The sequence below is a fragment of the Besnoitia besnoiti genome, chromosome VI, assembly GCF_002563875.1.
Source record: "Besnoitia besnoiti strain Bb-Ger1 chromosome VI, whole genome shotgun sequence".
NCBI classification, from domain to species: domain Eukaryota; phylum Apicomplexa; class Conoidasida; order Eucoccidiorida; family Sarcocystidae; genus Besnoitia; species Besnoitia besnoiti.
This window is the reverse complement of record NC_042361.1, coordinates 755,338-781,579: the sequence shown is the minus strand read 5'-3', so window position 1 is coordinate 781,579 and position 26,242 is coordinate 755,338. Positions and strand designations below refer to the sequence as shown.

The window sequence follows — 26,242 nt, the reverse complement described above, 5'->3', positions numbered from 1 at the left end:
GCGTTCGCGCCTTCTTCCTCTCGTGTCTCAGGGTGGTACCTTCTGGACCCTTCTCCCTGTCATCGTGATGCACTTCTTCCATTCCCGACTTCCTCTCCCCCTCCAGCCGTGGTGGTTCCTGCCTGTCGAGCAGTCTCTCCTCTGTCCGGCTCTCGCTGCATCTCGACCCGGTCTCAGGCGTCTTCAGCATAGCCTTAGCTTCTTTCGTTCTGCCTGCGGATTCCTTCTGCGTTTGCTTCGCGCGGCTCCCCGGTGGCCGTGGCTCTAGGGTTCACTTTCCTTCTTCCTCTCCTTTCTGTTTTTTTTCTTCGTGTTCCAAAATGGCTCGGAACGCCGAGCGCGCGAACGCGGTTTTGAACAAGTGGCTTGCCGTCAAGGACGCGGTCGTGAAGGGCGTCGCGACCCGGCAGCGTAGACCCCGAGATGTGAACTCCTGCGATGACATCAAACAGGCGGAAAAGTGGTACACCGAAAAAGGCGGGGAAAGAGAAACGAGCGGCACTTTCTTTCGCCGAAACAACTTGCGCATAGAGGATCTATCGCCACTTTTCTGTGTTCGACTGGGTTCCTTTAATATATATACATTCATAAACATAGACACGTACATCTACAGACATATATATATATATATATATATACATAGACATGTATATATATGTTGTGTACCTACGTTCTCCGGTATAGGTATGCCAAGTCTGCCTGAGAATTTTCTCATGTATTCGTGCACAGTTATGCCTTCCTCCGTGCAAAGTGGTGCTGAATACAACATACATAAGCCGTGTTTTGTGCGGCTCCACCGCCCCTAATCCATGGAAACAGAGACCTCTGCACGCAGCGTTTTTCGCGCCAGCCAGAGCCAGAGACGCGACCGCAGCTTAGGACCTGCCTGAGGCATAACTTCAAATACATGTGTCTATAGCCAGTTAAATATATCTATGGATGGCGATAAAATACGACTTTATATGTCTGTGTTGGGGTCACCATGTGCTCGTGGGCGGTCTTTGCGGGCCATGCGTATGGCGTGTGGCTTCCAGCTAGCCTGTCCTCCGCGCGTGGATTTCTTTCGACTTTGTAGGCGAAGCGAAGTGATGCGAGAGATCGGGAAGATGATTGCTCAGGTCCAGGACGCGAGCTTGGGCGAACACCGCATCCGCGATCTGAACGACGACATCAACAAGATGATTCGCGTGAAGAAAGCCTGGGAGTTCCGCATCAAAGATGTAAGCTTAGTTGACTTTGCCGGGGTGGCCTGGTGGGCTCTGTCGCTGCATCTTTTTCCATCGTAAAAACGCGCTCAAATCGAGCATTGCGAGGACAGATAGTAAGCGTATCAACCTGCGCCCCGTCTGTTTCGCGGCGCTTCCATTTTTTTTTGCATTCTGTGGTATGGGCGAGGTGTCGTGCGGCGTGCCCTCAGCTCGGTGGCCCGGACTACTCGACGTCTTCCACAACCCTCGAGGCGACGAGCAAGATGAGTGCCGCCGGAGCTGACGGCTACATGTACTTTGGCGCGGCCAAAGAGCTCAAGGTAAGCAAGCAGAGTAAAGGCGTCTCTCTGCTCGCCCACGCGCTGCCTCTCCCTCACGTGCCTCCTATGTATAGATAAAATATACGGATATATGGATAGATGCAGATATACCTATTCAGATAGAATGGTATGTATATAGAGAGAGACGCAGAGGTGTGTAAAGATGAGAGTACGGCAGTCGACTCGTGCGTGAAGATTGGTATATCGAAGGTGTCCCTCTTGTGGTAACACACGTCTTCAGAAGCAAACACACGCGTGTGTTCTTGTGGCCTCTCTCTTCGCGAGCTTGCACCGGCCTGCGAAGACGCATCGTGCGTTTCCCCTTAGCCGTGCCGGTCCGAAGCGTGGCAGAAGTCAGGGGGGGGGGGGGTGAGAAGGGGCGGGGGCGGTGAACCGGGGCGATGTGCGCGAATACGCGCTTGGCTTTGAGGAGGCGCGTCCTGCTCGTGGGGCTGTCGAGGCATGCACAGACGCAGGCGTTTGAACTTTGCATGTGGGCAGCTCTTGAGTGACGGAGGAACGTTCCACTCTCTTTTCCTGTGGACTTCCACGCAGCCGCTGCCAGCCACGTTGGAGTCACACATGTTTGTATATATATATATATGTTTTTTATGTGCATGTGCGTGCGCCTGCGCGTCTCGTCCAGGGCGTGCGAGAGCTGCTTGAGCGCGAAGCCTCCGAGCAGCAGAAGCCGCGGAAGACGCGGGCGATGCTGTTCAAAAACATCACTCCGGATTACTACGGATGGCGCGACGAGGTACGGAGAACTCGAGAGTCCTGATCCCGCGCGTTGTCTTGACAACCGGCTCGCGAAAGGAGCGGAGCCCACCACGTCGGCGCAGGATGCAGTGCGCAGAATTGCAGGAAATTCGGTGAAAGGAAGAAGGGACGCGTCGGAAGAAAACCGCGTCGTCGCCGCTTGAAGTGTTTCGAAGGCCGCGCAGCGAGTTTCCGTGCCCGCCAGAAAAGACAGAAAAGGACGCAAAAGCGGCGCGTGTTGAGCTCTTCAAAAGCGTAGTCCGTTTAGTCTGCCGCCTGGCGGGCAGTGTGCAGGACGGTCGATGGCGTGTCGCGAGCGCACAGTTGTAGGATGAGGCTCCGGAACGTGGGTTTAGGAGAGGACTGCTCGCCCCGGTACTGTGACGCGCTCTCCCGCGGCGCCTGCGGCGTGCGCCTCGCGAACTCTGCAGGTCGGGAGAGAGGCATTTTTGAGGAGGGGCGAATGCGAAGAATAACAGAAGAAGATAGCGTGTTCAACTGTTTTCTCGCGCGTGCGTTTGCCTTTCCAGGAAGACGGGGAAATGTTGTTGGCTGAGAAGATCCGCGAAGAGGAGCTGAGACAAGAAGTCCAGGGGCCACACCGCAAGCGCGTGCGAGCTGCACGCCTCGCGGGAGATTCAAACGCGGAGGGCAAGGAAGAGAAGAAGAAACACAAGCGAGGAGAGCACGGCTCACCGACAGCAGTCAGCGTAAGTCGACCAACATACATATATATATACATATATATATATATATATATATACGTACTCACACGCTGGTAGACTTGTGGATGGTCCTATAGGGGTGCTGCCTGGCTTTACAGCGCGTGCGTGAGCCCGCATCCACGCGTGCGGCGTGTGGGGGTCGGACCGTCTGCTGCCATATATTTGTATATATATATCATTATTGTAAAATATTGACTGATGCGGAGCTGTGTATTCGTATGCGTGCATTATGGCTGCGGAGAAAACCGTAAGGATCACATCGCGAAGCGGTGAACGCGTATATACGTCTAAGGGTCTATTGACTTTTACCATCGTGAGGGGGAACTCTCGCCCCTGGCTGCCTCCCCGTGCTTCATTCGCCTTCGTTGTGGCGTATCGGAGCACGCCGAGCATCACCTGGTGTTGTTTAACGCTTGAAACTCTGACTACGCGCCTGGACTGTGCGTTCTTGGCTCAGGCGCCGAAGTTCCGGTCCTACGTCCCCGTGCCCACGGCGGACGCCATCGCACGGCTCCTTCTCGAGCGGAAGAAACAGTTGCTTTTCGAAAAATATGTCTCCCGTCAACAGCGACAAAACGAAGAAGTGAGCAGAGAAGTCCCTAGGACCAAGGCATATCTGCAGGCAAACATGGTCCATAGGGTGTATATACAGTATATAAACAAATAAATATATATATATATATATATATATTGTGTATATCTGTCCATATATATATATATATATATATATATATATATATATATATATATATATATATATATATATATATATATATGCAGGTACATGCGCAGAATGATTTGGGTGTGTGGACTCGGGACTGCCTTACAAAGGGACAGAATACCGTGATCAGGTATGTGTCGCTAAATAATTTCTGTATATGTATGTGTGTGTTTTACGGTATTCTGTATGCGTCTGAATTCACCTGTTTTCAAATTCTGTTTTGCAGGAGTCGCGGACGCTCGCGTCGCAGTCTTCTTAAGCAGCCAGAGCTCGGCTCCAATACCTATCATCAGGGGTGGAGAGAAGGCAAGGGATTTAGGAGGACCGAAAAGCGGAAGAAGATTTCATCTCAAGGGTGGTGTCGTCCTTGGGGGCAGCTGATTTGATGGTTGCAGTCCCCGCCCTTCGAGGGTGTTCCTGTTGTGGACTTTTCTCCTCTCAGTTGGCTGACGCATCCGCTTCTCTGTGCCTCGCTCGTCCGCAGTGTCCATCGCAGGCCTCTGTCTCGCATCGGTTCGATTTCGCGGCAGCCCTCATCGTCTCCGAGCTGCATTGGAAACGCAGACGCGTCTGTTGGCTCATTTCTCCCTGTTGTGTTGTCTGCTGCGTCTTCTTCTGAGTCTCCTCGTCTCCTCCGCTCCGCGTTTGGTTTTCTGTCTGTGTCTCTTCTCTGCATTGTTTTTCTCTGATTCTTCGTCTGCGCTGCGGCTCTGTAAAGAACCTCGTCCACATGGCCTTCCGTCTGTCGAGTGCCTCATTGGGAGCCCGCGTGCGGGCCTGAACACTTAAATTTTACAGTCGAGTGACGCAAGAGAGCTGCTCGCGTTTCAGGATAGGCGAATCCTCTCTTTCGCGGCCTGCTCTCTAAACGGCGGCAGATGGTGCTCAAACAGGGAAGAGAAGAGGCAGGAGACAAACCAGAACACGTGTTTGCTTCAGGCTTGCGCGCACACGAAACCTCTCCTCGTTTCCATCTCGTAGTCTGTGCTGGAGGTTCATATCTCAAGAAGCCTGTCCGTGCCGAGACTTTCGTGTAAAAGAAGAGTCTTCAGAAAGCATTTGGGCAACTCGCAGCAGTCATCCCGGAAGGGGCACCCCAGACCACTTCGCGTAGCAACGATCAGGGCGACGCGTTCAATTATTGCCTCTTTTGTAGAGAGAGAAGTCCACTTCGCGGCTCGTCACTCTACCTGCTCTGCGTTGCTTAGTTTTGGCATTTGCTGACGTAACGATTCCTGCCATGTTCCTGAAAAACAGCGTCTGGCAATATCCGGAGGTGCCGCAGGGGACCATTCAACCGGAGCATATGCATGGATTGCTTTCTCCCTTTTTACTGCGGGGTTAACGGTAGAGAAGCTGTCTTCATTATGCGGTGCCTCCTCTGTATATGGACGGATATGGTTTGGTGTACAGGGAAATGCACAGGCAAGGCGGCCGGTTAGCAAAAGGATATGCTGTTTGCTGTACCGTTCATCTCACGTAAGGATCTCGCAAGAAAACTCTGCGTACGAGCGCTTGAGGCGCCGTCTTCGGGCATCCGGATTTAGCATAACCGGAGGTTCTCCCTTCCGAATTCACAACTCGATTCGCAAGATAGTCAGTGGGGAAAGTCGCCGAAGGCACCTGATCACGTGGCAAACCAGAGCATTGTCTCCGCCCGTACGCTTGGGAAGCATAGCGTTAACTGGAGGTCGGAACAGCATTCAGCTGGCGCGTGGAAGAAGTCCAAGAGGTGCTCTCCTTGGCGCTACCTTCGCTTTCCAATCTTGACGTCTCCACGTGAGCAACTCGCCTCAGTTACTTTCTGAGGTAGGCGAGCAAGGTTCGAATTCGTTCCCACCATTTTGTGGCGGGGGGGCGTGGCACAGTGAATCGTGTTTTGAGTGAGCGCCATGTGCCACTGTCCAATTTTTGTCAGTGGTTAGCTGCGGGCACACACTGCTATGTGGCGCCTGTCTTCTGGGACGGGCGGTCACTTAGCGTGGATTGGCCTTATGGCCCTTTGTCCCACTTCGCCATTGCTCCGTCCTGTGGTGCGTTCTTCAGCTTTCTTGACGCAATCTGCCGATGCCGCCACCCACGACTGTGACCCCAGCATAACTTCACCTCGGCAGTCTCTTGCCTTCTCTGTTTTCCGTAAGTGTATTACATAGTCCGCTGCGTCTCTGGTCGCCCCGTTGCTGTCAGAAGTGTTGAGAACCACTTAGCTCTGGTGAGCAGTAAAAATGTATGAGGTCTTTTTCAGGTCGTACATTCGTCTCCGTCGAGCCTGCCGCACGACAAGACAGGCATGTGCATTCGGGCCGCCTACAGCTACCTTCCCGTGGTCTTTGTTTCAGTCGCGTTTACGGTTTATGGTGCTGTAGCATCTCTAGTGTTCACGGTACTCATGCTGGTGACTCTGAAGGCACATATCTAGTTTTGTGTACCTCTATCTTTTACAGATGAAAACCGAGCAGCTGAAAGCGGCTAGGGAGGAGCACCAGGCCGAGATAGTACGCGTCAAAGAAAGGGTAAGTGTGATGATCCTTCTTGATTGCGATGGTGTTGTCCTTTTGTGGTGCATGCATCGTGTCTTCGTGTGTCTTTGTCACAATCTTAGGTTTTGTGGTGCATCTTCTGTGCACGCGTTCTCCCTCGGTTCCAGCCAGTAGCATCATGCGATGTTTTTGTGGTGGCTTCTCTTATTATTATCATTCCCTTATGGGCCTTGCATTGTGGATATCACATATCTTGCTGATTTCCTCTCTCTGTATGGCCACAATCTGTCGGGGCGGGGTGCACCCTCTTAGAGTCTTTGCAGATGTGCTCGCGAGACAATCATTTTCGTCGCATTCCGCAGTTTAGGCGCCCAAAGCATATCGCGTATAATTCTGGAGGGTGTATCAGCGGACCTTCCAATTTGTGTTTTTCGTTTTGTCTCAGCTCCGCTCGACATCTGCCACATTTCGGCAGCGTTTCATCGAGACGCTTGCCTGGCGTCTCAACTACGATAACTCGCTCAGTCTCCGTGTAACCTTCATCGATTGCTGCGGCCTTTGCAAATCGAGGCAATCGGGGAATGGTTTGCTGTCCCTCTATGCTCCCGGTAGACTGACCAAGTAATACACCACTGGACAAGCCTTTCTGACGTTTCAGGTTCTATTCCTGATGATGCTTGCAGTCGCTAACGCGGTTGACGGTGGTCCCTGCGCAGTGCTGTTGTACCTCGGGGTTCTGTGTGTGTTGTCGGTTGTGGTTGTCGGGTACACAACGAGTGATTTGCTTCGTTTCCTCTCGGCGTCTCTCAGTCGACTGTCTGTCGCCTGGCGTGGGGCGTGTGTTGTTGCCAATCGCTTTCGTTCTGCGTGTACGGTTCTGCATATCTCTGCGCAGGAATCCAGTGTTCACGGCTGCATGCTTCCACTTGATGCGCCAGCAGAGCTCCAAGCTCGCTTGGCCAGTGGTCGAAGCTCTCTCAACACACGAGGTATGTGCAGCCCCTCGTAGGTACGTGTCATGCAGTAAGCGACAGGGCAAATCGCCTAGCTCATGCAGTCTACGTGAACTCGGGGAGGCACGCTGCTCGGAGCATGTTCGCGCTGATCCTTCTCCCCTGGAATCAGAGGCGACTGCTGTGTATCAAGGGGGACAGTAGTTGAGAACGACATGGATCACACAGATAGGTAGCGAGGTACAGTTAACGCAGTAACTGGTGTGACGAGAACGTCCAATAATGCCATGTGTAGGGACGTGCGATGCAACAAAGGGTCGTGACGTGTCCTCGGTAAGTTGGATGATGAATGATGCTTGCAATTGCTACCGCTCTTCCGTGCTTCAGTTTTTCTTCACAGCCTGGCATGTCGCTCAGCGCGTGCTGCACGCGGATGGGGCGTGCTATTCAAAAGCTTAATCATCGCAGCCGTCCCCGGCGTCGCAACGGGCAGGAAATAAGCTTTGTGTGTCATCTTCGCGGTCTGGGGTTTCGGTCTCTCGCTGTTTGCTGTTGGAACTCTGGCGTTTCCACACGGTGAAAGTCAAGCCATCAAGCGACCGGTGGAGACGAACCTGCCTCTATCGGCAGGTGGGACCGAGCTGGTGAAGATGCTGGAGGTGCCTCAGAAACGGCTCTCTCAAGATGGCGCTCGGATCCGAGTTCCGCCAAGTTTCTTGAGGAGAGAGGACGTGGCGTGTCTAGAGGAACCAGCCCAGCGACGGTTTGTGATCGTTTGTATTCGCAAGGGTCCAGCATGCCTGAAGAGATGGCCGGTATCGGTCAAAACCTGTGTGGCACGAAGGGCACGTGCTCAGACGATAAAATGAAGGAAGAGTGCCAAGGGCGAATGGAGGGATGTCGTTGCGGCGGCCCAGGGAAGGCGATGGCTGTAACCGGAGATTCTGGACCCGGGCATCCACCGTCACGGACAGAGAAAGCCGTCTGCGTGCAGAAGCCAGTCGCCGGACGTAATGCGGGTCCGGTCACTTTGACGTGCGTCCAAGTGTGTCAAGCAGTTGGGGAAGGTCAAGGAGCTGCCGACCTCGATCGCAGCGACAGACGTGATCCCGACGGTGAGGAGCAAACGCCGCATGAGAGTGCTGAGGCATTGTTCAGTGAAAGGAAAAGGAAACTTGCTTATGGAAAAGTTGTGCAGATTGAAGGAGTTCAGGGATGCACGTGCTGCTCGATTGATCTTATTGCGCGCTAGGCTGTAGACGGTTTGGTTTCCTTATTAGACCAAAAGAGACTGAAAGTGTTAGCGGATGAGGGATTGATCGACGCGTGGGGTATGCCGGAAGGAGGTGAATATGCAGCGGACTTTGGAGGAGACGAACGCAGGGTAGATGCTGTCGCGCGCAGCAGGGGCTACCATATGAAGTTAGTCAGGCAAGTGGCAGACACTGTAACACAGTTGAGGGAAAGCGGAAACTTTGCCTTGTAGCCGTACTCTTCGCACGGATACTTTTTGTAGGCAGCAGAGTAAATGAGCTCCTGGACTCTTTATTATATCCAGTCTCGGTGACACGGGGAAAGGGGGGCGGAGGGACAGAAACGGGTACTGGAGGAAGTTACCCCCAACGTTACCCTGGCGGAGCGCTGCGGAACGGGCAAAGCTCGAGCGCGTCTTGTAGCTCTCAAGAGCACTAAGGAATACACATGTACACCGAGGGCGTGGCAATGCAGTGGTGCCGTGTGAGCTTGCTCTGTGCTACATTTGAGCGTCTGCTGCGTTTCGTTCTCATGTGTTCAAGGGAGCACCGCTGAACGCCGGCTAAGACACCGTGAGGATTCTCAATGTGAAATATGTTCAGAGGGTTTTCTGTCGCCTGACGGTTTGGGGGGCCGCCTTTCTGGTGGAGCTCGTTTCCTTTGCGTAGGCACACTATTTGCGCTTTTCCCGCTCCTTCTCTTCTGTCAGTCTTTCTTCGTCATGCCCTTGTGGTCAGCATTTTGAGGGTGGCGCGTAGGTCTTGTATCCTGTCCAGTGTTCAGTTGTTCTCTTATGCACCGATGCAGTCTTATCACACTCGTACATTATTCTAGGGACAGGGTGTGGCGGCTGCACGCAGATAGCCACTTATGCACGAAGAGAGCAAATATATTGGGTTGTCAGTGTGTTAGTGAATTTTAAAGACGGCAGACACAGTCCCTCTCCGGGTAGTGGCAATTCTGCGTACCTTGGGAGGCGTTGTCAATTTCCTGGTCGCGAAGGTCCTAAGTGAGGGAATATTGTGGGCTCCACGGTCTGCATTTCCTCTTTCCGTGTGCGTAGTTGTTTGGAATCCACACTGTTGAAAACGACTTTTCACATTTATTCGGAAAATCGCGTTGCGACATATGCCCACACCTCTGTCTCACGCATCCCTTTTTGGGTACTCAGTGCTACGACTTACGCAAGACACGAGAGTGGGGTGTGGCGGATGGCTCTAAAGACGTGCCGAACCGACCGAGATACATTTCACCGGTGCATGAGCGGCATTGCCTCACATAACCTGTTAGTTCATAGCGTGCCTTTAGATCCTTCACGAATAAATTGTACCTCTTCGGATAGAACCACGACAGACAGCCGTCGGGTGGCGTATCGACTTGAAAAATCATGGTAGACGTGGGGTTGCCATGTTTCTGGCGCGTACACTTTTGTGCTCGGTCAGGCCATAGGGAAGTGTAGTAGAGGCGCGTGGCTTCTAGGGGGCCTCTGTTTTGCGTCGCATCGTATCATCAGGGCACCGGAATGGAAGGCTGCGCGTGACAGCGACGATTCCTCGCCTAATGGGCTATCTGATATGATCCCTATGCCTCAAGGTCAACGACGATGCATGTGGCTCGTCGGCATTCAGTAGGAGTCCGAATGTGTTGCGATCGCGAATCTACGGGAGAAGCTGTTTTGAGGCAAGCATGCTGTCCGACATGTCGTGAAAGGCAACTAGCGGCGGTTTCCCGTGAAGAAAACAAACAGTAGCTAACACACGCTGATCCGTTTCTAGTTTCAGCGTGTTGCACGTTGGTTTGGGAAGGCCTACAGATTCCGAAACCTTTCCCGTGCACATCCAAAATGAAGGCCTCCACCGATGCAACATCACTGGTACATACTGATTGCAGGGACAGGTGGCCTGGTCTTGTATCTATGCCGACGGTGCGCAAGAGACCCTGAGAAACTAGCCACAAAAGACAGTCACCTCAGCTAACACATAATGGCACGATCGAGCTTGCTCTAGAGGGCTGCGTGCCCTGCTCATGTCTTACCAGTCGCCGCTGAGCCAGGCGCGAGGACCGTCCGGATCTCCAGAGAAGCAAACTCTGTCAGTTTGAAGACCATTTCTTGAAGTCGTTTTGTTTTCGAAGGTGAAAACTGTGGCCTTTAACACCTATGTTCGCGGGACATCACGACGTGGTCTTCAGCGTGTTCTCTCTGTCAGCCGCACTCCCAGGACATTCCATGACCACTAGGTCAAAGGAAAATCCCCCACGATGGCGGTGTTAGCTTTACATCTCGGCTTTGGTTCGGCGGTTGTCCTCTTTCTTGTCTGTGTTTCATTGTCCCTGGTGTGGGAGGGACCGAACAGAGCCGAAGCTCTACGGCCTTCCCTGGCCAGCGGCCCCCATTTATGGGAGTCGGACGCAGATGCCTATGAATACCCAGGTTCTCAAAACTTTTCCAGTGATGACCGTCTCTATGGTGTCGAGGCGCTTGAAGATGGATAGCATGGAGAAGATGACGATGTAGACGATATGCCCTCGTTCGTCCAGAAAAATAAAAGCGAGGGGCATGTAGAGCCTCTACACAGTTCGCCTTTGTCTAGCACAGCTGTGCCTTGGGGGGAGTTGGCGGTCCCGTTGTAACCACCGGTACTCCGAAACCTGCGCCCTGTCCTCTTCTTGCGATATGTGTTCAGAGGATGACGCAAAGGGCTACGATTATGTCGTGCCCGTGGCTGCCAGTATGTCGAGTGTTGACATCACTCGTGGCCTGAGAATTCTGGTCAGAAACAGGTGATGCTCAACCCTCATTATCCTTCTTTGTCAACCCCGATGCCGACGCTTGCAGGAATAACAAATCTAGACCCTGAGGAAACCCTGAGGTTGTGGCGCGCGGAACAAGGTCAGGCCGCCGTTTCACAAATCTCTCGTTTCAATGTGCTCGGCGACCGCAAGGTCGTAGCGCCGTCCTGTGTTTTTTTCCGTGGAATGTTATTGATTGTTAATCTCGGAGCGAGAGACAGAGGCTACAGATTTTATGGACAAAATTCTCGGCGAAAATTCGGTCTGCCCGTTATGTTCCCTCTAGGGTTCCCTTTCTGGCGCCACTTTGTTCTGCTGACGCTCCTGATGTTGACACCGTGCCCCGATATCCTGTTACGTGGCTTCACAGATGTAAACGTCACCGACGCAGAACGACAGAGGATCAAGCCTTTTTCCCGTAGGTGACCCACTGGTTAGGTCGCCCATCCTTGCAGCGCCGGTGTGGTTCTGTCCGCTTGTTGGCAACTGCCTGATAGCACCGTGCTAGCCTGTGCGCTGACTTCCCTCATGCAGAGCAGCAGCATCTGGACGCCGACCAAACGATCGCCCTATGGAAGAAATTTAAAAGTACGCTAACCACGAGGCTCATGATGCCACCCCCGGTCCGGTATCTGTCAGGTGCCCTGATCATATCATGTTTTCGTGCTGTTTCTCTCTTGCTGCAGAAGAGCATCACTCTATCGAGAGCTTCATTGGCCACGTCAAGCAGCGTAGGTCTCCACCCGGGGGCAGGGTATCATCGCCTATTCCGCGCGCTTCTCCGCTGCCGTTGCGTTCACCCCTTATTGAGGTGTGCTCTGTGCGATCCTAGCAATATCTACACCGATGTACGTATCTCTGTGTGCATGCCTGCAGCTCGTTTGAAACCTGGTAAGGAACCCGTCTGACAACCTGAGCGCACAGCCACGTCGGCCAAAGGAGGGCTGACGAGCAGCTATTCTGTTGAATTTGGTGAGGACAGAGGCATATGCAGGAGACGGCCGTCTGCCGTCGTGCAGAGTCCAGAGCGGAGAAAATGGTCCGGAAGAGCAGTGTTTGTTCTTATCTATAGGCGCCCCAAACGTCAAATCATCGGGAGAGAGAGATACGGAACAGAATAAATCTTGGGGAGAAAGTACGTCCGCATGGGTTGCACAGGGGCTTTCAAACTTGATACGAAACCAGTTTAAAACGAGGTGGCGCACAGTACAGCGTGCTCCTCCAGAGCAAGAGCATCATCGATAGGGGCAGATATGGATCTTGTGTACACTATTCCCTCACCCATAGCCACGTGTATGACCACTGCACATCTGCGCGGGTCTCTCGGGCTTCGAGATCGCCATACATGTTCCCAGTAATCGATCTGTGGCCACAAGCGAAATGTGCAGGAGTCTGCAGGAAAAATCACTCTCGGTTTCGCAGTGTATTCAACACAGCGATTGGTGATGCTAATGACTACGCTGGAGACGGGATTGCGGAAGGCTGGAATTCCCTTGCGGCAATGTTCACGAGCCCTCAAAGCAATGAAGCCGCTGCGGAAGCAGCAGCGCGAACAGCGGCAGAAAGGGGCGATAGCGACGGAGTGGCTGAAGTAGCACTCCATCGTCCAACCGGGCACAGCACTGAAGAAAAGCTGCACGGGCACGACGCGAACCACGCGCTCTCATGCAGCTGCAAAAAAGTGCACGCCAAGCCTCATTCTAAGTGAGATGCCGGATGCCGTGCTTGCGATACAAATTCTCTCCTAAAATGCGGGGCAAGACTCATCGTTTTTGAGAATATTCCTTCAGAGCGGGGAAAAACGCCGAGGTGCTGTAAATTATCGGTTTCTGATAAGGCACCAAGCTATTTTGTGTGGTGGTGCTCACTCCGTGGCGAGTATGTCGAAAACGGACAAGATACAGAAATGCGCATGACGCGCGCCACACTTCGACCAGAAGAGCTGTATTTTGACGGATTACAGACGCGCTGCAACGCTTTCGCTCATTGCATCAAAATGGCTGATTGAAATCGTAACATCGCTAAGTAGCATCGAGGTGACGCGTGCAATACACGGCAGCGACGCAGCGTTGTATATCTGTGGTTCACATTGACACCGGTCGCCTGGTCGATTTAGTGTTAATTGAGTTTTGCCCGTACCTAGCCACTGTGAGATATATAAGCCGTTTTCTTCGTCAAATTTTCATGTACCTAACGTCTAACGGCCGGACTCGATTGGCTGGGACTCGGGGCAGTGTTTTTTCGTCCCTTCTCGGGAATGTAGAATTACGTAGATCCGAGTCCCTCCTCTCCACAGTGTGTCGTCGTACAAAGGTGCTCGCCTTCAGGTTCTGCCTTCATGATAGTGGACTAAGCGTTCGCTATTCCAACTACCTCTTGACCGGCAAGATATCGTGCAGCGCAGCTTCACCCCGCAGGGCGCACACACGTACGGGCTTCTGCAGTGCGCCAGATGCGGGGCGCGACCCAGCGTGACCACTGTAGTGTTTGTTCGAGTGTTTGCAAGATAGAGACATTTGAGGCATCTTTGCAAACTAGGCTCAATGCGTGCCTCGCTACCGACGCCGGTTCCTTTATATGCGCCAATTCCGCACATTGCGAAAGCTTTTGCCTCGCCCAGACAGGCTTCGGACACGTGGTGGGGTTCGCATGCGCGTTCCTAAAACGAGAACACTATCTCGTGACTGTAAGCATAATTACTCAGCCCAGCCCTTACATCCTCGCGAGAGGATGTCGATTGTGTAGTGTAGCAGAGAGGTCAGCAATTTTTCTGAGATACACAAACACGAACGCCACAAGGTACTATCTGAGCACTGTACACCTCAACACCCTCTCCACCGGCACAACGCAACGGCGACAACTGCTAACGTCACGGTTTCATTTCCTCTCCACACAGGCAGTCGACAGATCTCCAGGGAGCTATTAGCATGCGCAGGCTAAAGAAACGTAACGATATGTATTTACCGAATCGACGCATGCAAGTTTTCGCCTTCGCTGAAACAAAGCTTCAGCGGTGATTTCGTGCATCTGGGTTGTACGTCCGCGCGGCAGCATGCCTCCGATATGCGTGTCTTATTGATCCTCACCGTACAGCGTTGTGTAAACAGTGAGGTGTTTGCATCTGGTCGCCAGAAGGCGTGAGCCTCCACCTACTGGTTTCCTGTGGCCTAATACAGCAGCGATGATATGGAGACTCAAGAACTGCAGCACAAGCTGAGCCGAAAAGTGGCACAGCTGACCAAAGTTATTTTCCATCTTAACGTGAAGCATGAAGAGAACGACGCATATGTCAAGGCGGTAGCCGAGGCGTACGAACGAGAGGTGGAGAGCATCGTGGCGGACGTGAACATTAAGCTTCGGTCATGCGTTGACGCCTTCGAGGGGCAGCAACAGCAACAGATCACTGAACAGGTGTCAGTACTCTGTTCACGCACGTGTCGGTTTCTGAGGCAAACTGTCCGAAAACCTCTGACTCGTCCACGTCGACGCGTCTTCGTTTACATGTATCTGAAAGCGGCACGTGATTTGCAACACCTATCTTCCGCAGATAAAGCCTTCGTCACTCAATATGTTGTTGCGGTCACGTAGAGGACGAGGGGAAAGAGCAACTTATTCATCTTGGGTCAGCCTCTAGTTTAGCATTCGCCTGTGTGAAAGAGCCTGACTGGATACCGTAGCTGCAGTAAGAGATATGTTTCAATATCAGCATGCACTCGCCCACGATTTGCAATGCCAGAGACATTCGAGTTTCACGTTACTCATCTTCAGTAATCATAACCAAGTTGAGTCACACCTCCGATGGGCGTGTTTTTCAGGTGGGTTTGTTCAACAGGGGAGAAATAGACAGACATGGCAATGGAACGTCTCGTAATATTGTGTGCCACATCACAACGCGCCTTCCACAAATATATCTCATGAGCCAAACTGTCTATCAGCCCTTAGAAATCTGCCTTCAGTCTCCCAGGAGACCGATGGCGACCGGTATTCTGTGTGGCGCATCCTCGACGCACTTTCTTCGTTTGTGGGAATCGTCTTCCAGGAACTGGAAAATGTGCTGGGGCAGCTTCAGGCGACGAAAGAAATTCTCGTTGCGGACGCACAGAGCTATCATCGGCAGTGTGTAGACAGCGTCGAAAAATGCAAAGAAGAATACGCGAGTCGTGCGCGCGAGTACGCGGGTAAGACGCCCCGCCTCCAGTTATCTCCGATAGCAATGAGAAAACTTGCTTTGAAAAATTTTAGTTTTGCGAGGCCTTCTCCCTCTCCGTCGCCGCAACGTCGAGGAGAGCCTGCACAGACGAAACTCAGCTGCGCGTCTCTGCGTTCGGCCTTCCAGAGGAAGTGGCCGCGGCGACGGAGGAAACGAGGCGGTGGACGTCGCAGATGAAACAAGCATTGGAGAGCCTGAATGCCAACCGCAATGAGTTGTCCCAGCTTCCTGTGGAAAGGAAAAAAGACTTCAGTCTGCAAGCAGATGTGAAGCGGCTTGACGAGGTTCGTCTGGCACACGAACAGCGCCGACGACGCCATCCGTAGCCTGGGTCTCCACAGAGCCTCAAAAAGCTCCGCTTTGCCGCCCGCTTAGCAAAGCCCAGGGGGGGCCCGTCTGCGTAGACGCTTCTTCAGAACAGTCTCGCAGAGTGGAAAACGTCGTATACTGCGGGGGCTTGTCTACGTCCTCCTTCAGGAGCTCGAGCAGTTGCGGAAAGCCAACAGGCAGTTGGAGAGCGACCTGAAAGAGGCGAAGGGCTTGGCGGACCAGACGCAGATCGAGGCTGAGCGACGTTGGCGGCGACTCGAGGTGGCGCAAGCCAAGGCCTCCGCTTTGGAAAATGCTCTCCAACTGTCCAACCGGCACGCCGAAGACCTGAAGCAAGCAGCGAAGGAAACCGAAAGACGAAACGCGCAAGCGTAGGTCGGCCTCCCTGCTGGAGCCGTCGAAGAGTTACGCACCGCCTGGTTCTGTGTCTTTGTGCCGAGATCGCCCAAAGAACCCCCGCTGTAGTGACTTCGCGAAGGGCTACACAACAGGCGCATAGAGAAGAGAACCGCACTCGCCAACGAAATGAAGGACTGTGATGTAACGCTGCCTGGTAGGTGTTGGCATCCGTGAAAACGAATTCATGGTGTGTGATTTTGAGTGATACGTGAACGGCGCCAACTCTTCAACCGCACTATGGGAGTGACGCCTGTCCACTGGGGCTGTGGCCGGCGCGCCTTCCTTCGTCCGCTTGTTCTCTCTACAAAGGCAACAAAGGCACAGAGGGTGGGAGGTCGTTCGATGTGAGAGTACAAGTGTTGGCTGTCTGAAGTGTCTTCTGCACCGATTCTCCGGAGACTGAGTTCGCACGGTTTCTCGTGTCTTTTTTTATCTCGTTCCTTGCAGAATCGCCGAGCTGCAGCTGAACTGCAAGTCCTTGGACGAAGCGGTTGAAACGAAAAGCAAGGAAATCCAAGACCTGACGGAACGACTCGTCGCAGCTGAAGTGAGGCCCGATCTTGGAGGATGCGCAAGGAGGTTCTTCTTGGCAGGATCCTAGGCACGATGCATAAATGCTACGGCGCGTCTGGGCTTCACGAAGGAGCATATGCTTGGGATGGACGGCTGCACGAGCGCCCGTGACGCTCGTTGCCTCTCTGTTCGCTGACGGAGACGAAGGAGCCCCAGCGGCTACTTCAGGGAGACGCCAAGGAGGACGCATGTGACCACCATTCAGATATATATATATATATATATATGTATGAATAAAGACGTATGTATATGATATGACTGTGTATATGTGTGTAAATGTATGGGTAGATGCGTATGTATCAGTAGAAATATGTACGTATGTATAGGTACACATACATATATGGACACATATATATGCATGGATCAGCGCGAGCTCCATGTGCGTAGAAGTTCGGCTAGATAGTTGTTCACGCAGTAGGGTACCTGTGTGGGTGACAAAGATGCCTATACCAAAATGTAAATGCGAAAGCGTAGCTTACCGTTCCAAGTTCATCTGACCGACCGGTTCTCTGCGCTCTCAGTGGAACGAAACTTGCGCGGCCACCGTTTGTCCTGGAGCGCTTCCTTTGTCTGCCTGCGCACAGCGCGCCAGCCAGGTGGTGTCAGAAGAGAAGCGAAGTTTGGAGATTGCAGTGAAGGAATGCGACGAAAAGATTGCGATGCTGGGCGAGCGAATTGCCGAGCGTGACAAGGAAATGCATCTGCGCGGAACTGAGCTGATTTCGGGCATGCAGCAGTGGATTGCCTTCTACGAACAGGAAATCGAACAACTCAAGGCGCAGCTTTCGCAGGCGGAAATCGCTTCGTCGCGAGCCGCTGAAGAGAGGAAAGGCGTTGAAGGTAAGCCTCTATTTTCTTCCTGTTTTTCCCAAGCGATCTTGAACGGAGAGAGACGAATTGGGCTACCGAGGAGGCTTTCAGGGCCGTGGCCGCTTCTTCATGGGCTCCGCGTCGGGATTCGTGTCTGCGCCCGCGCAGAACATCGGCACACCCCTCTATATACAGGCACCTTTTTGATGTTTCTGCAAGCAACCCCGCGGATCTCCGTGTCGGAAGAGGCTCGCAACTAAGCGAGACGGAGCGTCGCGCCTTCACAAACACGAAAGCCATTGCACACCTCCAATCACGCGCGCGGAGGCGCGGCTGAGACGCTAGCTCAACACCACAGTCTCGAAAGCAGGTTGCACGATTTGTGACTTGCGCAGAGGAGCTTCTTTCACTGAAGCGGCGCCGCGACGAACTCGAGCAACAGACCCTGCCGCAGCTGACAGAAGACATTCGGCGCTTGAAGGAGGACGTCGACAGGATGGATAAACTTAAGGAGTTGTACGCAGATGTAGAACTAAAGGTGAGTCTGCCACCACGTGTCGCCAGTGCCTTCTCGCCTTACCCCGCGGTATGCTGGCCGGAGGCTGCGGAGTGCGTCTGGCTGCGAGAAGCGGAATTCCCTCGCAGGCCTTCACACCCCGCCACGCGTCTGCAGTACCGAACAGCCAGCGTCCACCCTCCGTCCGCCGCGGCGCAGGCGGTGGGAGCTTCGGTTTACGCTTGAGGAAAAGGAGTAGATTTACAGGATCTCCGAACATATCTCCGCTACAGAAAAAAGCCACGAATACTGGCTAGACCTGCACCAAGAGGTAGTACGAAATGAAAACGAGAACGGAAAGGAGTCGTGCCTCTGCGAAGCCCAGGGGGCCGGAAGACCAGTGTGGGAGCTCTACATGAGGCGTGGAGCGTCTTCCGCTCTGGAGTCCAGACAGTGGCTAGCGACGCAGCGCGGGCGCAAGGTGTGCGACTGCGCCACAGAGGCGAGCTAAGCCTTCTCGAAGTTAGTCGCCGGAAATTCCCATGGCTCAAGTTTTCTGCATAGAGCCGACGTATGTGCGTGGCTCTGGCGCGTCCCGCGCTGCCTGCATGTGGCTCAGTCCTCTGCGTGCGAATGGATGTCTTGCGTGTCTAAAACAATGATTGGAACGTGTGTCGCTGGGGCTGGTGGCTGGGTTCTGCAGCGCGTGCAGAAAGAAGAAGACCTGCGAAAGTCGGAGGACCGCTGCAAGCAGCTTCAAGAGGCACTCGAGAGCCAGGTCAGCGCACGCGCCGAGGCCTGTCTGCCTTCCCAGGCTCCGGCGGCTTCTCCGAAGACGTCAGCTGGCGGTGCCTGTCGCAGCTGCTGGCACGTCGTGAGGTCTCCGTAGCTCTCTCTTCTCTTCAGGCCGCAGGCGCGAGAGGCTGGCTGTCACCCACGGCCGGCGAACCATCACTGGCGACTGAACCGTAGTTCAGCGGACGCGAAAACTCTAGTTCATAGAGATGAAGGGAGAGTCGGGATGTGGCCGCGTGCCACGGCGTGCGGCTGTTTGAGATGAATCGCGACTCCGCAGCGGAGATGCTAAATCTAGGGTATCTCTCCTAAGACAGTACATAGCGGATGAATACTCCTCCCGCCATTCGTTGGCTGTATTCTAAACGGGGGCTCAGAACAGAAAACCAAGCAGGCGCTGAGCACATGTGCGTCCAGCGAAAGCGTAGACGTCGCAGGAACTAGATGCAGGCAAGGCTTGCTGGATGCGTCCAGATGTCAGAAGGCTGGCGTCCACGCTGCCGGTCTGGGAGGGGGAATCCAACCCGAACTCTGCATGCGCCTGCGTGTTTCGCTTCGTGTCGCGAGACTGCTTTCAGGCGAAAGCCCACGACGCAGAGAAGGCAGAGTTGAAGGACGCGCAGACAAAGGCCCTCTACTCGGTGAGCCTCGTACGCGCGTCAGCTGCGCCTCTATCCATCCTCGTGACAAAATCCCTCTCCCACCGGGCCACGTCCTGCAGGCTCCAGCGGCAAAGGCCTGTAGGACTGCCGCCTACGCGAAGGCGGAGCTCACTGTCAAATGCGCAGTTGACTCGGGTCCCCGCTGTCCGTTAGTGCGGGCTCTATCGGCGTGTCTCTCGGGGAGTAGGTCTAATCTATCTGCACGCTCAGAAGCGTATCGCGATGATTCCTCACAAACAGGGAGATGTGTTTTAGCAGAAAAGAGGTGATACCAACCGCCAGCTTGCCACTGCGACAGGTGCTCGCCGCGTCTCACACGCTGGTCGTTGTCGCCTGTAATATATATATATATATATATATGTATGCATACATATATAAAAATATGCATACCTTCTATCTAAAGGAGTGCTCATGCTGGTTGCTTTGAAAGATCTTTATTCCCGCCTTTCTCTACATAAATGCCTCTGCAGTTCATGGTCCAGAGGGCGCAGCACCAGACAGAACTCGATCAGATGGTAGAACAAATCGCGGGCCTTCGAAGGTAAACGCCACCTGCAGAAGCCGCAGCATCCGGAAATGGAAAAGGACGTTGTTTTACGTCCTCCTTCAGGATGCATGGCCGGCCGCGCGTTCGCGATGCATTCGCCATCTCCAGCTGTTTGGAAGCCTCCCACCTACCATACCTCCTTCAGAGACAAACTTATTCACACATGTAATTACACGCATAAATATACATTTACAGGGCCTCCGATAGCCACACCTCAACGTATTCTTTTATATATGCGTATTCACTGAGGCACTTACGCCGTGGTCATCTGCAGCACCCGAGAAGTATACAGTGCCCCTAATAGACACGGGCGCGTGTCGTTTCGTTTTCGACTACTCAGAACAATTGCTGAGCAAGAGGAGCGGCTTGCAGACACGTCGAAAGACGAGGCGCTCGCGCAAATGCGGAGTGCCCTCGCGCAGCTGCAGACCGATTTTGACGAGGTTTCGCAGGCCGAAACAGAAGCCAGCGAACAGCTGAGGTCGAAGCGGGCAGAGCTCGTGAGCTCGCTGGAAGTAAGCGAACGCCCAGACCCGCGCAGAGAGAGACATCCGCATGTGGCAGGAGAGGAACATGATTAGAAGAAGAATAGAACCTGTGGTACCTACGCGTACAAATGCGCATGTGTCTGCGAGTTCCTGTTCCTGCGCCGCTGTATGCTGGACTTCGATGCCCCCAAATGCATGAAAAGGTGTTTCACCCAGTGTCGTGTCCGCTACTGAATGAGGAACTGGGCATTCGCGAGCATTAACACACAGTGCTGCCACAAAAAGTGCACATGCATTTCGCAAGTTGAATCTTGTTGGCTTCTGTATGGACAGACTCACGAGGCAGAGATGCGCAGTCTGCGCGTCGCTGTTCTGGAGCTGAAGGAGGAGAAAGCGCAGATGGAAGTGATTCTTCAGGACAGCCAGAAAGCAAGCAAGCGCGAGGCTGCCGAGGCGTGGGAGCGGGAAACTTTTTTGCGGAAAGAAGCCGAGAAGCAGAAGAGGCGAATGGAAGAGCTGGAGGAGCGCACCAGCTCGCTCGTTGCCAAAACTCGAAGCCTGAAAGAAGAAAACGAGAAGCTTGTGAGCAGACCAACGTTCCCGATACGCGACTCCAAATCTCAAGTTGCAAACCGCTCTCCCCTAAATTCCAGAGTCGAAAAGCACAGTCATCCGATGCCGAAGGCAATAGCTATTCGATTTGGTCACTTTTATATATATGTGTGTATACGTATGAACGCATCCATGTTTGTAGCGGGGAGTGTCTACAGATGTGCCCTAGCGCTGTTTGTTGCGCGCGGAGAGGCGGAAATTTGATTCGCTCTCTGTTACAACGCGTTTATCACGCGCGGCTAACACTGACGCACGTACGCATCAATAGCGAGACTGCATCGCGTGCGCTGCGATGCGCATTAGCCTTAATGGCCCCCGAGACGGTTAGTCGTTCCCTAGCCTTGCACACGTGAAACTACGCAAGCGCAGAATATCCGTTCTTCTCTCCTGTGGATGCTGTTGGTCTGCCGTGGGTCGCGAGTCCATTTTGCAGCTCTCCTGCAGTAGGCTATGTGCGTTAGGTTGCTGCTCCACTTGGCTTCATATCGTGCCTGAATGGCGCCTTTTAGCATATTGGGCCGTGTGAAAAGTAATCCCATCCCAAATGCGTTTCGTCGCAGGCCAGAGAGTGCGAGGAGAAGTTGGAAGCGATGGAGGTGGTGCACAGTCACGAGAGAGAGACGTGGAGGCGCGACGCGCAGAACTTGCGAAAGGAGGCCGCAGACCGGTTGAGGCGCGAGCAGCAAGCGCTGGCTCTCGCAGAAAAGAGGCACGTGGAAAACACCGACAAACTCCAGCGGCAACACCGAGCAGAGCTCGACGCGGCAAAACTCGCTCTCCACAAGGAGGCCAAGGAGCAGCTCTCCGATCTCAAACAAAAGTGCGATGCCGCGGTGAGCGACTGTGTAGAAACGTAGGAAAGTCCATCGCGCGATCGGCAACAGGGCCTCGCCAGCGGCAAACACACGTCGATGGTCCCGACACCTGGGTTGTACGCATGCCGATTGACTCGCGAGCGCAACACAACTTTGCATGCGTGAGGCGCGCGAGAACTGCGCCGCGTGTGCGCTGTTGAACGGCGTCGTCCGCGGAAAAACAGACGCGTCTAAACGCATGGCTGTAGATGTGAACTGGCTGTGGATGCGGAGTGCATGGGCGCGTCCGCATGCAAACTACCGGCGTAAAGCTACGCGTGGGCATGCGGCGCTGACGCGCGTGCGAAAGGGGGAGAGACTACAGTGCCGCGCGAGCCCTATATTTTCTGAGCCTGCCTTTCGCATGAAGCGTGGCTTTTCCAAATTTGTTTTCGCAGGCCGCGCAACGCGCACAGGCGGCGAAGGCGCAGATGGAAGCTGCGGTTGTGGCACACGCAGCCGAGCGCGAGAACTTGAAGTTGCAGTTCCAGAAACAGATCGCGGACGTAGAGGCGCAGATGCGCCGACGCCTCGAACGTTCCCAGCAGAAAGAACAAGAGCTCCTCCAGCAATACGAAGAGAAAAAACAAGAAAGGGACATCAATCCTCTCCTTCCAACTGGATCTCATGGAAAACCTGAAATTCGCGTGTTCGATTGACATTCAGCCGCTAATATACACTCATTCAGATACAGTTATCTATCGCACATTAGGTCTAATGTCCCGTTATACTATATAAATCACGTGGCTTCTGGTAGTTTGAGAAATCACAGCAAAGCGGCACCAGTCAGAGGACAGCATTCACGATGAAATGGCTGCGTTTGATTTTTAGCTCCTACGCGCACACGTGAGAATATTTCCGTCACAACACACAGATGCATGCACGCACGCACGTGTGTCGAGAGACACAGCATTCTCACGGTCGCCTGCCATAGGCAGAAGGGCAACAGCTGGCAGCTTTTGAGGAAACGCATGCAACTGCAGAGGCGCAGCTCTTCAGGCGCAGAGGCTTGAGCTTACTCAGATCGTGTCGGGACCCGTGCCTCCTCGCTGGCTTGTCTCGTCGGCGCCGCGTCTGCAGGAGTCCGAGGGGCGCCACAGCGCCATTGAGGCACTTCGGGGCGAAGTCACCGCGCTCAACGGAAGGCTCGAGGACCTCAGCGCCGCGATGCAGTCAAGCGAAGCCCGTCACGTCGAGGAAGTGCAGCGACTTTGCGAAGAGAACGCCGAGAAGCTGGAGGAGATGGAACGATCCCATACCCAGAAGTGCGCCGACACGGAGGTGAGACGGGGGGTGACGCAGAACTGCCCTCTCGCGCGGCGCATCTCGTGGGTTCGGGCCTCCGCGTGGCTTGTGGAGGAGCCGCACACACCCTACACGCCGGGGTCCCTCTCCGGGCCTCTCCGGTGCGAGGGACTGTCGCACTCGTCGCGTTATCTTTCTCTGCGTGCGCGCTCAGGCGCGTTACGAGCAAGCATTAGAAGCCAAAAAGTACGAAGTGGAGTTCCTGCAGCGGGAGCACGCGCAGCGCCTGGAGAAAGCTCGCAAGGAGGTCAACGACCTCCATGCCAAGCTGCAGGGCCCTCTTCCGCGGGAGGAAGACTTACATCTGATTGCGCTTCTGAACGATAGGCTCCTCTACTGTGAAGTAAGAAATCCAGCCGCGTCTGCTTCGAAAACGATTTTATCTCCCTGGGCATGCAAGCGCCCGTGCGCTGCCCCGTAGGTGTCGTATAGGAAGCGCGATGATGGCGGCCTAGAAGCGAGTTCGCGCGAGGGAACCGTGGCTGTTTTGGGGAGGCGGGAGGTGTTGTATAAGGAGTTTGTCTGGAGTCGCATCCACGTACTGCAACAGTAGATCAACATTTCAGTTTTTAAGAATTTACGCTACATGTGCGGCCTGACATAGGCGTGGCCGCCAAGCTCGAGAACCGCCAGTGAGTCCCCTTGGGAAACTTGTTTTCAGGGTCAGATGGATTATCTCCAAGAGAAAGTTCGAACCTACAAGCTCGAGCTGCTCAACAGGTATGGCCTCCAGAGCGCATAAAAATATATGCATATGTATATAAATATATATATCTATATGTTTGCGTGTGTAGAGCCTTTTCTATGGGCGGAGGGAGGGGTAGCTGAGCACACGAAAAGCCAAGCGACATGTTTGCAAGCCAGGCAGCAACGTCACGTTCTAGTCCGAAGTCGCTATCTCCGCGCGCGCATAGTACAGTATAGTTGTTTGAACTGCTTTGAGGGAGGCGACCTTTGTATGTGTGCTTCGCGTTGTCACAAGTGTTCCCTGGTGTAAACGCGACGGTGGCGCACGCGGTTCGTCCTCGAATGAGACGACGCGACGCAAACGCTCCCATTTGCGTCGATGTACCTCTTCTGTGTGCTCGCTTCTGTCTGGCACTGAACCATCCGCCATCGCTGCTCTAAGAAACTGCGGCATAAACATATTTGCTGCTGATTTGCATGCTTCGAGCCTGCACCTTCGCAGAGAGACAAATTACAACAAGCTGTTCAACGCGAACCCCGTCACCGGCGTTGTGGGCCCCCTCGTTCCTCAGAGTTCTACCTCCACGAGACGGAGTGACAGCGGCCCGCCAGCCTCTGAAGACCCCAAGACGCTGCTGTCCAGTCCCGCGTGCCCTGCGCTAGGTGCGCCGTGCGAAGGCGGTTCTTCGAAGCTCGGCGCGCTCGCGAACTTCCTGAAGGATAAAATTTCTCAAAAGAAGCTGGTTGGCGCCGACCGGAGACTCTCCGCATAGAACGTGCAACCTAACGAGTCGGTATTTTCTGAGCCTTGACAGGGCAGCTGCTTCGTTCGATGGGGTGTCTTTCATGCTTACTACCAGTCTCGGCGGGAAGTGGTTCTGCAAAGTGTGGTCTGACACTGGATGCGGCTCTCTGATTTCGGCGCACGTTTGCACATCAGCGTATACTAGCACAAGCGTTGAACGCCTGCGCAGCGCCCGACCCCTTGAATGGAGCGGAGGGGCACCCCGCGTCTCTATCACACGGGCTCGGCGAGGACAAGAGAGGGAACACGCTGGAAATCACTAACAGAAAGCTCAGTTTAGACGGACACGTGGGGGTCTCTTCAGTGTAGCCGCCCATTGAGCCTGACCTGCAGAGGTGCGTCGTGCTTCAACAGAGACTATAGAATTGGCTAATGAGGACTGCGCATGTACCGCTGAGTGCGGAAAGGAGGCTCCGACACGACTGAAACCACACGTAAACGAGATTCCAGTCGACATTCAACTAGAGCTATGCGCTGTTCAGAAACAGGGAAGTGCTCGTTCTTCAGAGTATACCTCCACACACCATCTGAGAGAGCGCGGCTCGCCTCAGGCCGCTTTTGCGGCCATCTGACTCCTTCTGGTTTCTAGCCTTGGAAAGGCTAATGACGACGAACACCCAGAGACCTTCGCTTCAGCTAAAAAACCTTCCGTAGACCAGAACACCGAGGCAGCTCGCCAGAGTGACAGACGAGGCCTAGCCGCGCAGTCCGCGAACACGTGTTCGCAAAAAGCGCGTTTGCAACTTTCCGCGTCTATACACTTCATGAGTGAGAAAAAGTGGAGCGAGATAAATAGAGTGCCTGGCGGTGCGAACGGAAGTTGCGGTGCTTTCCGCATTCCGCGTCGTGCCTGCTGCGTTGTCTTCACACTGCAACTGCGACAGCGGCTCCCGCGAGCCCACAGAAGTCGTTGAGCCCCGCTGGAGACACGATGTGCTCACGCACGAAAAGCAAAAAACAAGCCACACAGACGCGATGGCACTTGGAAGTTTGAAAACGACAGGTCAGGTTGAAAAGGAGACAAGCTCTGCCTCTGTCGAAGTGCGCCTTTGACTCGCTCGCCGCCGACTGCCCCCCGTGAGCTTGAGGTCTCCCCGACTGCGTCCGTGGAGCAGCTTCCAGACATGAGCGGTGCGGTAAAAAAGCTTGGAGCCGAAAGTACAGCAACGGCTACCGAAACGGAGAAATCAACAGGTGTAAAGAACTGTCAAATCGCTCGCTGGCCTCCCGTGACCGGGCTTTGTTTGCACATATCTCTTGCTAAAGGAGCGCAGAACCCCCCTGTGTGTTTCGTGGTGACTTACATGACTTGGTTGGCTATATTCTGGGTTCCCTTCTCTGCCCCCAGCGAACGGCTGGCGGTGTCGCGCGCGAGCTCGGGCTGGTCGGTGATTATCCTGGTGAATTTCCACTTTGTCTCGAAAGGCCTGTTCCTTTAATGCTTCTCCGTTTCACTGTC

General features: G+C 53.9%; 3 protein-coding genes across 3 annotated transcripts; all 3 read left to right on the top strand.

Moving 5' to 3' along the window:
• Positions 1-320: 320 nt before the first annotated feature.
• BESB_065340 (RAB43, member RAS oncogene family protein) lies at positions 321-3,992 on the top strand (the record flags this gene model as incomplete). The annotated part of the gene is made up of 7 exons (XM_029364928.1): positions 321-463; positions 1,076-1,220; positions 1,418-1,528; positions 2,175-2,285; positions 2,818-2,997; positions 3,470-3,643; positions 3,960-3,992. The coding sequence occupies 7 exons, from the start codon at positions 321-323 to the stop codon at positions 3,990-3,992; spliced, it is 897 nt and encodes a 298-aa protein (XP_029218511.1).
• A 1,735-nt stretch (positions 3,993-5,727) lies between these two features.
• Positions 5,728-8,418, top strand: BESB_065330 (uncharacterized protein; the record flags this gene model as incomplete). Its single annotated transcript, XM_029364927.1, has 5 exons — positions 5,728-5,766; positions 6,178-6,246; positions 6,659-6,783; positions 7,109-7,222; positions 7,797-8,418. 5 exons carry the CDS (start codon positions 5,728-5,730, stop codon positions 8,416-8,418), a joined length of 969 nt encoding a protein of 322 aa, XP_029218510.1.
• A 2,822-nt stretch (positions 8,419-11,240) lies between these two features.
• Positions 11,241-24,751, top strand: BESB_065320 (uncharacterized protein; the record flags this gene model as incomplete). Its single annotated transcript, XM_029364926.1, has 22 exons — positions 11,241-11,310; positions 11,745-11,798; positions 11,897-11,941; positions 12,566-12,914; positions 14,390-14,621; positions 15,250-15,388; positions 15,547-15,704; positions 15,898-16,121; positions 16,597-16,696; positions 17,307-17,562; positions 17,928-18,070; positions 18,732-18,806; positions 19,402-19,464; positions 19,956-20,026; positions 20,373-20,547; positions 20,854-21,102; positions 21,693-21,965; positions 22,385-22,633; positions 23,067-23,267; positions 23,446-23,634; positions 23,953-24,011; positions 24,481-24,751. The coding sequence occupies 22 exons, from the start codon at positions 11,241-11,243 to the stop codon at positions 24,749-24,751; spliced, it is 3,645 nt and encodes a 1,214-aa protein (XP_029218509.1).
• Positions 24,752-26,242: the final 1,491 nt, after the last annotated feature.